The 13,196-nt window shown below is 37.1% G+C and overlaps 1 protein-coding gene across 4 annotated transcripts in view; it reads left to right on the top strand.

Moving 5' to 3' along the window:
- MED23 (mediator complex subunit 23) overlaps positions 1-13,196 on the top strand; it is a 45,828-nt gene that overhangs the window by 28,783 nt on the left and 3,849 nt on the right. For all 4 annotated transcript variants that reach the window (XM_049654378.1, XM_049654377.1, XM_049654380.1 and 1 more), the window contains 11 exons: positions 890-1,014; positions 2,047-2,252; positions 2,342-2,522; positions 3,965-4,135; positions 4,572-4,788; positions 6,348-6,584; positions 7,903-8,068; positions 8,885-8,957; positions 9,967-10,181; positions 11,125-11,245; positions 11,994-12,125. In XM_049654378.1, coding sequence (XP_049510335.1) covers positions 890-1,014; positions 2,047-2,252; positions 2,342-2,522; positions 3,965-4,135; positions 4,572-4,788; positions 6,348-6,584; positions 7,903-8,068; positions 8,885-8,957; positions 9,967-10,181; positions 11,125-11,245; positions 11,994-12,125 — 1,844 coding nt within the window. The remainder of the gene's footprint in view (positions 1-889; positions 1,015-2,046; positions 2,253-2,341; positions 2,523-3,964; positions 4,136-4,571; positions 4,789-6,347; positions 6,585-7,902; positions 8,069-8,884; positions 8,958-9,966; positions 10,182-11,124; positions 11,246-11,993; positions 12,126-13,196) is intronic.

The following is a 13,196-nucleotide window of genomic DNA, read 5'->3' as shown; positions in this document are numbered from 1 at the left end:
GTAGCTAGAACACTATTCATACCTCCGTTTTTATCACACAGAATATTAAAATGAGATGTACTTAAGGGCTGAGATACAGTCTTTTTCACTACTTCAAGGATATTCTTAAGTAAAACTGACTCCTTCTCCCCACCCCTGACCCCCAGCCAAGAGCATAGTGAAGATTACAATGGCTGTTAGTATAGTTTGGTGCCACAGTTTGATTTGTTCTACAGGCCAGCAGTTTTACCTATCATTACCTTTGCACTATTGGTGCACATGTTAACACAGTAAAAAGGTCAATGCTGTCTTATTGTAATTATTTTAGTAGTTTTTACCTCATCAAATCCGTGAAAGGATATTGGGGACCCACAGACTCCACAGACCACACTTGGAGAACTGCTGTTTTAAAGAAATAGTTACTGGATTTAGCAGCCTGAAATAACATCTGTGTGGACTATCTTATTTTATATAAATTAACCTTCTTGATTTAGAGAGTTATAGTCTGTAGCTGTTTCAACCACTAGAAAATATAGCTGCTTTTGTAATTATATTTCCTTGGCTCAGTGAAGTGCTGACTCCTTATTGTCAGAGTCAACTACATGAGCATTCGTGGTGGGCCTGTATCACTGTTGTATCATTGGTGCTCTGTAACCTTAAAAAAACTTAGATTGCAATGTCTTTTGTCTTCTTTCCACTAATTGTGTTCTTACTTACTAATGCGATCATTCAAAACACTCACATAGACTAAAAAAACTTAGGTCCTAAACTGAATGTAACTAGTTAAGCAGTGAGCGTATTGCAGTGAAATTCCTTGGGTGTGCATAATTGTTTGTTGCTTTCTCTGTGATATTTAAGAATTGTGGGTATGATCATTTATATCTGGATTACATTTTTTGTTTATGTTTAGATTTTTTTACAGGCTCTGATTCAATTCAGGGAACTTGGTGTAAAGATATACTTCAGACCATCATGAGTTTTACTCCTCATAATTGGGCATCACACACTCTTAGCTGTTTTCCAGGCCCGCTACAGGTAATCTGGTCTTGAATTACATGTTGAATATGTAAAAATCATTCTTCCATTTAATATATATAAAGTCATTTTTTCCCATTTAGTGTTGTACTAGAGACTTTGTTTTAGTGATATCCAAAGGAAATTAGCTTTTATTTCTTTTTCAAAAAATCTTTGCTATTCCAAGTGTCTTGACTTGTTCCTTGTCGTACTCTAGGACTGTATATATTCCTAAAAATTTAATTATGATCTCATATTATTAACAGTTTTACAATCTTGTGAGAATTAACACGTTACCTAAAAAATTCTTTCTCTTAGAACTGAAATGGGGAGAAATACAAGTTAATGGAGCTGCACAGAATACACATTGGTGCACTTGACTGAATTTTTTCTTAATCACACAGAGAGAAAAACTATAAGCTTGGCTTTTATAATATGGAGAAAAGAAAACTTCATCTGTCCTCTACTTTGCAAAGAAAAGTTTAAGCATAATGAACATCTGCTTTCTATAACTTCTAATAGGGCTAAAGCATTAGTTCTCAAATTTACCAGAATCACCTAGAGGGCTTGTTCGGATACCGACTGCTGGGCCCTAGGGGCAGAACTTCCAATTCAGTAGGTCTGGAATGGGGTCCAAGACTGCATTTCTTACAGGTCCCAGGTGGTGTCATTACTGATGGTCTGAGACCCATTTGGCTGTGTAATAGATTTTCCTTACAGAGATGCTAAAATATGTAACCAAAGGATACATAAATTTCTTTTTTTTTTTTTCTTTTTAATGATGAACAGAAGTATCAACAGATGATTGAAGAAGCTTTGAATTCAGCCTTGCTTGGAATTTCTGTTTAGGAAATCTAGAAAGGGAATCTTAGAGATACCAAATTAAGCCTGTGTATTTTCCCATTATAGAAATTCAAGGCTTGATTACTAAGTTGCTTGAGGTTGCCTAGAGTTTATTAGTGTCATAATCAAGCCTAGAACTGGCTTCTTAACTCTGTAGCCAGTGTTCTTTCTAGTATAACCCTTGAAGTAAACTTCTCATCTTCCTTTTAGGCATTCTTCAAACAAAATAACGTACCTCAGGAAAGCCGTTTTAATCTGAAAAAAAATGTGGAAGAGGAGTATAGGAAGTGGAAGTCGATGACCAATGAAAATGACATCATTACCCACTTTTCTATGCAAGGCTCTCCTCCTCTCTTCCTTTGTCTTCTCTGGAAAATGCTCTTGGAAACAGATCATATAAATCAGATTGGCTATAGGTAAGCCAAAAACCTAGATCTGCATTCCATTTGACAATCCATTATTACCATACAGCAATATAACTTATTTTTTACTCTCTGATTTCCAGAGTATTAGAAAGAATTGGAGCCAGGGCCTTGGTTGCCCATGTGAGAACATTTGCAGATTTCCTAGTATATGAGTTCTCTACATCAGCTGGGGGTCAGCAACTCAACAAATGCATTGAAATTCTTAATGACATGGTATGGAAGTACAACATTGTTACATTGGACAGATTAATTCTCTGCCTGGTAAGAATATGCTTACTTAGGAATAAGTTTCTAAGCCGCCTCATTCTGTTTTGGATCAGTGTGTGTGACTGATAGACCTTGTGCTGATCAAACTATATTGCCTATAATCAAGTCTTACTATCAATTCCCTAAGGAACTAGAGATTTCCCAGTGTATTTATTCATTCATTCATTCAGTAAGCATGTATTGAATATCTGCTATGTTTGATGCACAGAAAGTATAGAAGTAAGTAAGACAGACATGATCCTGATCTTGTGATGCTGTGAAAGTATAAACAGTTAGTTAAACCCTGAGTTGATTCCCAAAGGCTCCCACTAGAGGCAGGAGTGGTAAAAAGCTATCGTATTTCTTTGCAGAGTGTTAATAATCATTTCTGTACACTTTGGTAGCCACAGTCAGAACTGAATGTTTCACATAGCCACCCAATATTCCTCAAATTATTTTTTTCTCAACTTTGATGTCTATTTCAGCAAAAAACTTTAAAAAAATTTTTTTAACATTTATTTATTTATTTTTGAGAGAGAGAGACAGGGCGTGAGCCGGGAAGGGGCAGAGGGAGAGGGAGACACAGAATCCGAAGCAGGCTCCAGGCTCTGAGCTGTCAGCACAGAGCCCTATGTGGGACTCAAACTCACGAACCGTGAGATCATGAGCTGAGCTGAAGTTGGATGTTTAATTGACTAAGCCATGCAGGCACCCCTATTTCAGCAAGATTTTAAGAGAAGACACTGAACAAGGCTGGAAAATACTTATTTTTTTTAACACTGTAGTGTTGGGGCACCTGGGTGGCTCAGTTGGTTAAGTGTCCGACTTCGGCTCAGGTCATGATCTCATGCTTCATGAGTTTAAGCCCCACGTCGGGCTCTGTGCTGACAGCTCAGAGCTTAGAGCCTGCTTCGGATTCTGTGTCTCCATCTCTCTCTGCCTGTCCCTCAATCACTCTGTCTCTCTCTCTCTCTCTCAAAAATAAATAAACATTAAAAAAAATACTGCAGTGTTGATATTTGGGGTGGCTTAGTTGGTTAACATTAACCTCTTAGCTGCAGAACATAAATATGGTTATGATATAGTAGGGGAAGTAAGCTAAGTCTATAAATCAATAAGATAGAAGGATCAGATAGAGGTGTGAGTGAGGAAAATATCGCCAGGCAGTAATGAGAGCACATCTACCCAGGTGATATATCTTGAAAAATGGGTTAAATTTCAACAAAAGAAAAAAGAGTGATACTTTAGACAGAAGGAATGGTGAGAACCAAAAATGAGTAAGAAAGTTAAATGCGCTTAGGGAATTCTGAACAGTTGGTTAGGGGTAGACTCCACATATGTTGAAACTGTAATGATAGTGAGGTATTACTATATTCCAATTTAGACTATCTAGTGGAGGGGCCATGCTTTTGCACAGGTCAGACATTTTAATATCATTTTTCTGTTTTTCTCCAAAGGCCATGCGTAGTCATGAAGGAAATGAAGCCCAGGTTTGTTATTTCATAATTCAGTTGCTGTTACTCAAACCAAATGATTTTAGAAATCGAGTGAGTGACTTCGTGAAGGAAAATTCTCCAGAGCACTGGCTACAGAACGACTGGCACACCAAGCACATGAATTATCACAAGGTACTCATTCAAATCAGTGCTTCTGTGACTCCTTCTTAAGCCAGACTTAGGTATTTGGCTAATTGATTTGGCTGTTTTCTCTGTGGTTCCACTGTTTTCTCTCTAATCTGTACAGAAGTAAATTAGCTCTCTAAACTTCCTCGAGGTTCTAGAATATCTCTACTGTTAAGAATATATTGAAACTGCAATTTTAGTAGATGTGAGTACTTACATACAAAATGAAAGGGTTATCACAAATTTTCTATACATAAATCTTTTTCGATATACCTTTGGGATAATAGAGATTTTTGTCAAGTGAAGGACTCTAGATTTCATTGCGCTGCAAAACAAAAATGTTTTCATATTCTTTTAAAAATGACAAGTTTATTTAGCTCTATTTTTTAAGAGAATTTAAAAAAAGATGTCCTAAACATTTCCCATTTTCTCACTTCCACAGAAGTACCCCGAGAAACTGTATTTTGAGGGCCTCGCGGAGCAGGTCGACCCTCCTGTGCAGATTCAGTCTCCCTACCTCCCCATCTATTTTGGAAATGTGTGTCTTCGATTTCTCCCAGTATTTGATATAGTAATCCACAGGTTTTTAGAGCTGCTTCCAGTTTCCAAGTCACTGGAGACTCTACTAGATCACCTTGGTGGCTTATATAAATTTCATGGTGAGCTTTTTCAAATTTTAATTGTTTTTCAATAAAAATGTTTTGGGAGTAAGTGCTATATAGTGATGCCATGAAGTATAAAGTAGGTGACATAAAAATATGAATAGGTAGGTCATAGCAGATGTACTAAATAGCAGAAATAAAAGTGATATGCAGGAGAGGCCCCCTTTTACATAGTGTGTGATTAATTGCCAAATGTGTAGGGAAAGAGAAGCGTTATGAGTTCAGAGCAGACTGATGTTACTGTGAACTTAAGGGTCTTGGCAGGCTTCCTGGATGATAGGATTTGAGCTGTGATGTATGTGATTTATCTAAACAGGAAGAAGAGAACATTCTAGGCAGAAGGAATCTTTTGGAAAAATCACAGCATTTTAACAACAGTGTCCTCATCGGCTAACTTGAGAATTTAAACATTGTACCCAACAATGTAGATCACCTTTAAGTGCCAGGCTCAGAAGTTTTGATTTTATAACATGCAGATAATCAAGAGTCAACTAGATGTTATTGAGTAAGGTCATGGCATAGAGAGCATTATTTTAGAAAGTTAAATCTAGTTGTAGTCAGTAGCATGTTTTGGAAGGAGGAAGCCATTTCAAAAACAATGTCAAAAAATTTCAGGTGTAGGATTAGTATCTAAACAACTGTAATGGCATTGGGAATGCGAAAGAAGGGACAGATAGTCCAGGGAGAAGGAACAGGCCTTGACTGCTGCTTGTAGGGAGAATATAGAAAGAAAAGAAGAGAACTACAAAGTTTGAAACCATGTGACTAGAGAATGGTGGAGTCAGTGACAGGAGCATGAAAGTCCTAGAGCAGCCACTGTGGGGACAAAGTATATTTCTCTGGGGTGGCGGGGTGGGGGGCAGTTCTTCTTAGTCCTTTATCTAAGATGTTTTCCTCCTAACCAGAAGTCTGAATTGCATGTTAGCATTACAGAGTAAGTATGAAGTTCAAGTGAGCATTCCTGTAAAAACATTTTGTTTTTGTTTTTGTTTTTTTGGATTAGGTAACATGCGCATGGTAGAGAAGGGTACGCAGGGAAGAATAGTTAGTCCCATCCCTGATCTCCAGCTAGCCAGTTTCTTTCTCTGTGGGCAACGACTGTTACCAGTTCCTTGTGCTTCCTTCCTTAGCTATTGTGTAGTTAGGGTTGTTTTTTTTTTTCCCCCACAAATAATATATAATACACACATTGTTCTGCACCTTGTTTTAATACCTGTATAGTGTGTTAGGATGGATTATTTTTATCAGTGCATAAAAAGCCCGTTAATCCGTACATGCCATGATTTACCCTGTTTTTGACCATTGAGGCTCTTCTGATCTTTTTGCTAGTATCAACAGCGCCACAGCAGTTATTCATTTACATACCATGTATATATTATTCGAAGCCTTCTGCCTTGTTTTGAAATAAAAATATTCATCGTACGCAACTTCCCAGCATGTGAAATAGTTTCATTGGCTTCTGAGCTATCTTTTGGTAATCTTGAACACAGAGGGTTAGTTTTTCACAGTTGTTGGTAACTGGATAAACTTCGTGATGATTGTTTTCTTCTTGGCAGATCGGCCAGTGACTTATTTGTATAATACTCTGCACTATTATGAAATGCACCTGAGAGACCGCCCACATCTCAAGCGAAAACTTGTCCATGCCATCATTGGCTCACTCAAGGATAATCGACCCCAAGGCTGGTGTCTAAGTGACACGTACCTGAAGTGTGGCATGAATGCACGAGAAGAAAATCCTTGGATCCCTGATGACTCCTACTATTGCAGATTGATTGGCAGACTAGTAGATAATATCCTTTTCATTGTGATTTTTCCAGACCTTTCAGAAATAACTATATGTTGATTTGTGAGGACACATACTACCTTTTCAAGGTAATATATATTTTTTTAAGTTTATTTATTCATTTTGAGAGAGACAGAGACAGCACGAGCTGGAGAGGGGCAGAGAGAGAGGGACTGACAGAATCCCAAGCAGGCGCCCCGCTGTCAGCACAGAGCCCAACACAGGGCTCAAACTCACAAACTGTGAGATCATGACCCAAGCCAAAACCAAGAGTCGGATGCTTAATGACTGAGCCACCCAGGCACCCCTCAAGGTAATATTTTTATACATGCCAAGGCTTCAGTTCTTTTAAGATTATTTTTGTTTTTACTTTTGTAAAGGTTTTGACATCTTAAATTAGCAACATCAACTTAGCTGCCAAATAGGCAGAAATTCACTCCATTAAAATTTAAATCTTAAAAACAGACCTTACAAGGTTTGTTTCAAAGAAAAAAAAATTGATCTCCAAAAAAATATACTATGTATTGTAGTAAATGCATCTGTTTGCTACTGGAGAATATAGAATTTTGTTACTTCACTTTATTATTTTTTTAATATGAAATGTATTGTCAAATTGGTTTCCATACAACACCCAGTGCTCATCCCAACAGGTCCCCTCCTCAATGCCCATCACCCACTTTCCCCTCCCTCCCACCCCTAGAATTTTGTTGCTTTAAACAAATCCTTGGATGCTTTTAAAATAGATTAATAGATAATAATAAAACTTGTTTTTCCCTCCTTTTTAATGAAAAAGCTGATTTACTTATATTTTGATTTCTTTTTTTGATTTCATGTTTTAAGTTATAAGCACACCATGTTTAATATGTTTGTATACCATATCACTATTTACTAGGTAGAGCAATTTTACGTAAATGGGCACGATTTATTTTCTTACACAAAGAGATTTATTTCCTGAAGTAAAAGAATTACTCATTATAATGTTCTTACTACCTGCCTTACAACTATTGAAAGAAATAGGTAGATGAAGCCTAGGGCTACTTTGGTTGCATCTATGGCTGTCATGTCACAGTTATAAAAGCACACCTATAGAAGACCAGCTATTTCTACCTTGTGATTATGCATTTCAGTTATGTCAAACGTATTAGTGTATTTGGTTCATGGTATTTGCCTCTTAATTTCTGCTCACTTATTGAGGCCTCATAATCATAAATTGATAATCAAATGAGATGCTTACATGTGAAACATTGGAAAACTGTAAAGCACTCTACAAATATGAGCCATTAATTTCAAAACAAGCAAACAGTTATTGCTTTAATCATCTGCACCGATGGCTGGCAAATCTCCCGGTCCATTCCCAAACTGCGACTGGAGATTCAATGAGTTTCCCAACCCAGCTGCCCATGCACTGCATGTTACTTGTGTGGAGCTCATGGCCTTGGCCGTTTCAGGTGAAGATGTTGGAAATGCTCTTCTAAATGTCGTCCTGAAAAGGTGTGTATCCTGTTTCATGCAGTAAGATTCATTGTTTTTTGTAAAGAGAATGGTATTTTATTAGGAGCTGTTAGACAAATCTGTTGTCCCAAGGCTGATGCACTTGGGACGGTAACTGTCTTTTGGTCCCAGATTTTGTCTTTGTGATATAGATATAATGGAGGGAGCCCTGGACAGGGTCAGAAGACCTGGGTTTGTTCCCACGTCTACTATTTTTTTTTTAATTAAAAACAAATTTTTTTTTTTAACATTTATTCATTTTCTAGAGAGACAGAGCACAAGTGGGGGAGGGGCAGAGAGAGGGAGACACAGAATCTGAAGCAGGCTCCAGGCTCCGAGCTGTCAGCACAGAACCTGACACAGGGTTCGAACTCACAGACAGCGAGATCTTGACCTGAGCCAAAGTCAGACGCTTAACCAACTGAGCCACTCAGGCGCCCCCCACCCCAACCTCTACTCTTTAGTAGCTGTTTGACATTTAAGTTAGGAATAAGGTTATCATCTCACTAAAGATAATCTCTCAAGATTCCTTTCTTGAAGATCAGCATGAAGTGGGGGATAATGATTGGAGAAGTGGAAATAAGTGGCAATAGTCTTAACATCCCAGCAACCGCTGTTAAAGGAGACAACCAAAAAAAAAGCTTTTGGATATTTAAATTTTTACTCAATGAAAATCCATTGTAGTTTTATTGGAGTAGATCAGTTGTTAGCCCCAATTTATATATGTTGTCAAAATAAGATCCATTATTAACCGTATAAGGGTGTTTTTGTAATTTCACATTTTTCATATTTTTCTTCTGTTTTCTTCACTTATAGTCAGCCTTTAGTGCCAAGAGAGAATATTACAGCATGGATGAATGCAATTGGACTCATCATCACTGCACTGCCAGTGAGTTAATCATTTTGATTTGTACCAGAATACAGTTGTTCGCTGTCAGCCAAAAGAATAAGATGCATGGAAAAAAAAAAAAAAAAAAAAAAAGATGCATGTAAGATGCCCTTGTATAAGGACGTCATGCAATTAAGGAAGTGGTTCATATTTTTCAAGTTTTCATATCATTGTTGCTTCAGACACCTACAGTGACTATTTTGTTTGCCTTCTTCAGATCTAAAAATCTGCCTGACCAATGGGTCTCGGTATCCTTTGTCTGACCAACTTTAGTTCTTACATTATCTATCCAACCTTAGTTCTGATCTGCTTTTGACCACTTAACATGCTACATATCTAGAGCCTTTCACTCATGCAAATAACACTTGTTGAGATATGTCTGAGGTACTTCTGATGTGTTATAGAATGAGACATTATGCAGAGCCCATCTTCCTTCTGTCAGCTTCTCTGAAGCCTGTTCATTCTTTGCCAGCTTAGGTTCTGCTTCTTCAGTGAACCCTTCCTGGACCTCCCCTCATGTGAAGTCTCCCTTCTGTGACCTCACATGTGTCTACTTAGCACTATTCAGTTGTCTATTATGATACCTTTCGATGTCAATGACATTATCTAACTCTGTGCTCTCCAAACTTGTTTGATTATGCACATCTATGAATCATTTTTTCCTTGCACACCTCCAAAATATCTATATTTATCTGTGAGTTATATATGTGTACCAGTGTTGTCTGTATAATAGGTATTGGTAAGGGCAATTTTCCATACACTAGTATCAGATACTAGCCCTCTAACTCACAGACACTTATCCCCAGGTTCTTAACTGTATTTGACTTACTGTGAAACCACTCACTTTTGATTTCAAAATCTCCATTACACAAAAACACAAGCTAGGTAAGTAAAAAATTTTAAAGAATGAGAATGTGCCATTATGTTAGGCTTTGGAGTGGAATATTAGAAATGGGGTGGAATACTGGATAAGTGATCATTTTCATCAGGCTTTCCTCTCATTTTAAAGGAGCCATATTGGATTGTTCTTCATGATCGAATTGTGAGTGTTATCAGCAGTCCCAGCTTGACCTCTGAGTCAGAGTGGGTTGGCTATCCATTCCGCCTCTTTGATTTCACTGCTTGTCATCAGTCCTACTCCGAGATGAGCTGCAGCTATACATTAGCTCTCGCACATGCTGTGTGGCACCATTCCAGCATTGGGCAACTTTCTCTCATTCCCAAGTAGGTATTATGATTTCTTAAATAAATTGGACTCTTTTTGTTTTGTGTGTTTTTTAACTCATTTACACATGAGGTATGCATCTCATTCAATAGAACAACTTGCAAAGTGAATTTTAATTACATAGAGTTTCTAAATAATGAGGAAGCTCTTTAATTTCAGAATTTTCTGTAAAAATTAATTTGTATATGCAAGAAATAATCTGATATCTAGTTTTCCATCACAGTTTCGGGAGACTTCGTCAAATGCATGCTTTTTCCAGAATATATCTCACAAGTTGTATTTTGAACTGTATAACTCATATTAGCCTGTTTTCTGATTATTTTTTCTTGACTATACAATTGGTATTACTTAAATTCACATTTCTTGAGTATGGCATTTATATTAGATTGGCCATTCTCTTTTTATTTCAGATACATGTTTTTCCTACTATTCAAAAGTAGAACATTACTGTGAAACCTTCCATAAGCCAAAATGGCGTAAAGTGAAGCATATCCCACTCTTTCTAAAAGTTCATGTTACGCCACTTCGCTTTTATGGAAGACCTATATTAGTACCTATTTTTGCAAACCAAAAGAAGACCAAAGAGAATTTTTGCTTTTACAAAAAAAAAAAAACCATCGCTATAATAATGTAGGTCTTTTGTAAAAGCAAAGTGGCATGATGCAAACTTTCAGAAAGCACTCAGGGGATCCGGGGGTACCTGTAATTCCCCTGTCACTTAGTAATTGTACTGTTGAGAATGACTCCTAAATCTGAAGTAATTTATTTTGATAATCAAATGAAAATAATAGCCAGTGAGAAATGTAAGATTAATTAGAAAGAGAAACTTTAAAAAATATTACAAATTTTACAAATGCTTGGGTAGGCTACATCAACAAAGTTCAAATAATTCAAATGATTAAAAGTCACAGGAAATTTTTATTTTTAATCTTCGAATTTTAGGTTTCTCACTGAAGTCCTTCTTCCTATAGTGAAAACTGAATTCCAGTTGCTTTATGTGTATCATCTTGTGGGACCATTTTTACAAAGATTTCAGCAAGAGAGAACTCGATGTATGATAGAGGTAAAATATAATCTGGCTTTTCTGTGATAAGATTAAGTCCTAAAAGATCTATGTAAGTTTATTTCCCAGTGTTTTCCAACCTGCATATCGTAACCATTAGTAGTGAAATTAGTTTAATAGGCTCTAAAAGCAATTTTAGAGGATTTAGCGTGCCTGTAACTTAGAATGCGTATAATGAGTTTGGTGCGGGATGTACTGAATTGGAAATATAGGGGAAATAACCATTATCAAGCTTGAGAAGAAAGTTAAGATGGAGAAGTGCATTTGAGAGCCTGCACTATAGTGCAGAGGAATTGATTAAAATCATGGAAATGGATGAAGTCAGTCAGTCTTACAAGAGTACAGAGAAAAGAAAATGAGACAGGAATAGAACCTTAAAGTATGAGCCACCAAATGGAACTAAGAAGGTACAATCTGAAGTATCTCTGAGACTGTGGTTATCTCAGACACTGAGAAGTGGTTTCTACAAAAGAGATTGTCTACCTCTTAATTTTAAGCGACATTCCTGAGTTACGAAGAGAAACTACGTTTAAGCCCTACTGGGGGGGGAGTTTTGTAGCACTCTGGATTCCATTATTAATGCAGACCGTATATATCCCATGCACATAGAGGTTTGTATGATCAGCGACAATTCTTCAACAAACATGTTATCCCTCTGTGTTTGTCTTGTAATGGAGTCCAGCTGCATCATTCTAAATTACTGAATATTTTTGCCCATTTAAGTAATTTTATATTATTTGTTAAATAGATCGGTGTGGCATTTTATGACATGTTGCTGAATGTAGACCAGTGCAGCGCCCACTTAAATTACATGGACCCCATCTGTGACTTCCTGTATCATATGAAGTATATGTTTACTGGTGACAGCGTAAAAGAACAAGTAAGTTAATTTTATCTTTTAATGATGTTTAGTTTAGACAACTTGACTATGTGATGATATACTTTTGTTTGAGATTTTTAAATTTTTTTCTTTTAAGAGGAGACGGCTGATGTTATTAGACCTTTTAGGCTATATGAACACATTATTCTGCATGTATAAAGTAATAGTAAATACATGTTATCATTTCTCAAACTTTCCCCCCTTGATATTTGCAGCAGGGCATCTGAAAAAGACCGAGGTTGTTGATTAATAGTAATCTCATTAGAAAGAAACAGTATGGTATGACTACTTTTTGAAAAGACCAGGGAGGTGTGGTGTAAAGAGTAAAGGAGGTCCTGCTTTTCCCCCACAGTGATTAGGGTACACTCTGGGGACATTGGACATATTGCAGCATGACTAGAAAACTGAAGCCAGGGGGATCACGAGAATAATTCGGAAAGGGTATTTGAAGGAACTGGAGGAACTTAACATGAATTGTCAAAGTCCCAGGGAATTGTTCATGTTCTCACTATTTGGAGGATTGCCATTTTGAATAGGCATTTAGATTTGTTCTGTGTCACTTCAAAGGGCACACAAACTCCAGTGGAGTTAAAGGGAAGCACGTTCTGAGTCAACATATAAAGAGCTACTTTCTAGTAAAGTCACTGGAAAGTGGCAAGGACGTCCTTGAATCAGAACTGAGTTTCCTTATCTGTAGGAAACAGAATCTTGGCTCTTTTAGAAGGATGGAGGTAGGGCAGGTAGGTGAAGGCAGGTGAACTCCTCTCCATACCTTAATGTTATTCTTTCTCTGGTAGGAAAGGAAGGTAAGTTGATATATAAACACATGAATCCTAGTCTACTGGATTGTTTCCTTGGACCTAGGGACATGGGGTAGGGAGGATGTTGATTCCTTTATGCCTCAGCAAGATTGTCAAGGAGATTTGAGTGGGAACCAATACAGAAATGTTTTATTTAGCATATCCTTTATATTTAGGCCTGAAAAATATGTATATTTGGGACACCAGGGAATACAGAAAGGAAAAATTATTAATGGGCTGATTTTTCCTGGTAAGATCAAAGAGCATTTGA

The sequence above is a fragment of the Panthera uncia genome (assembly GCF_023721935.1).
Source record: "Panthera uncia isolate 11264 chromosome B2 unlocalized genomic scaffold, Puncia_PCG_1.0 HiC_scaffold_24, whole genome shotgun sequence".
NCBI lineage: Eukaryota > Metazoa > Chordata > Mammalia > Carnivora > Felidae > Panthera > Panthera uncia.
Note: the sequence above shows the minus strand (reverse complement) of the source record. Positions and strands in the feature narration are given on the sequence as shown.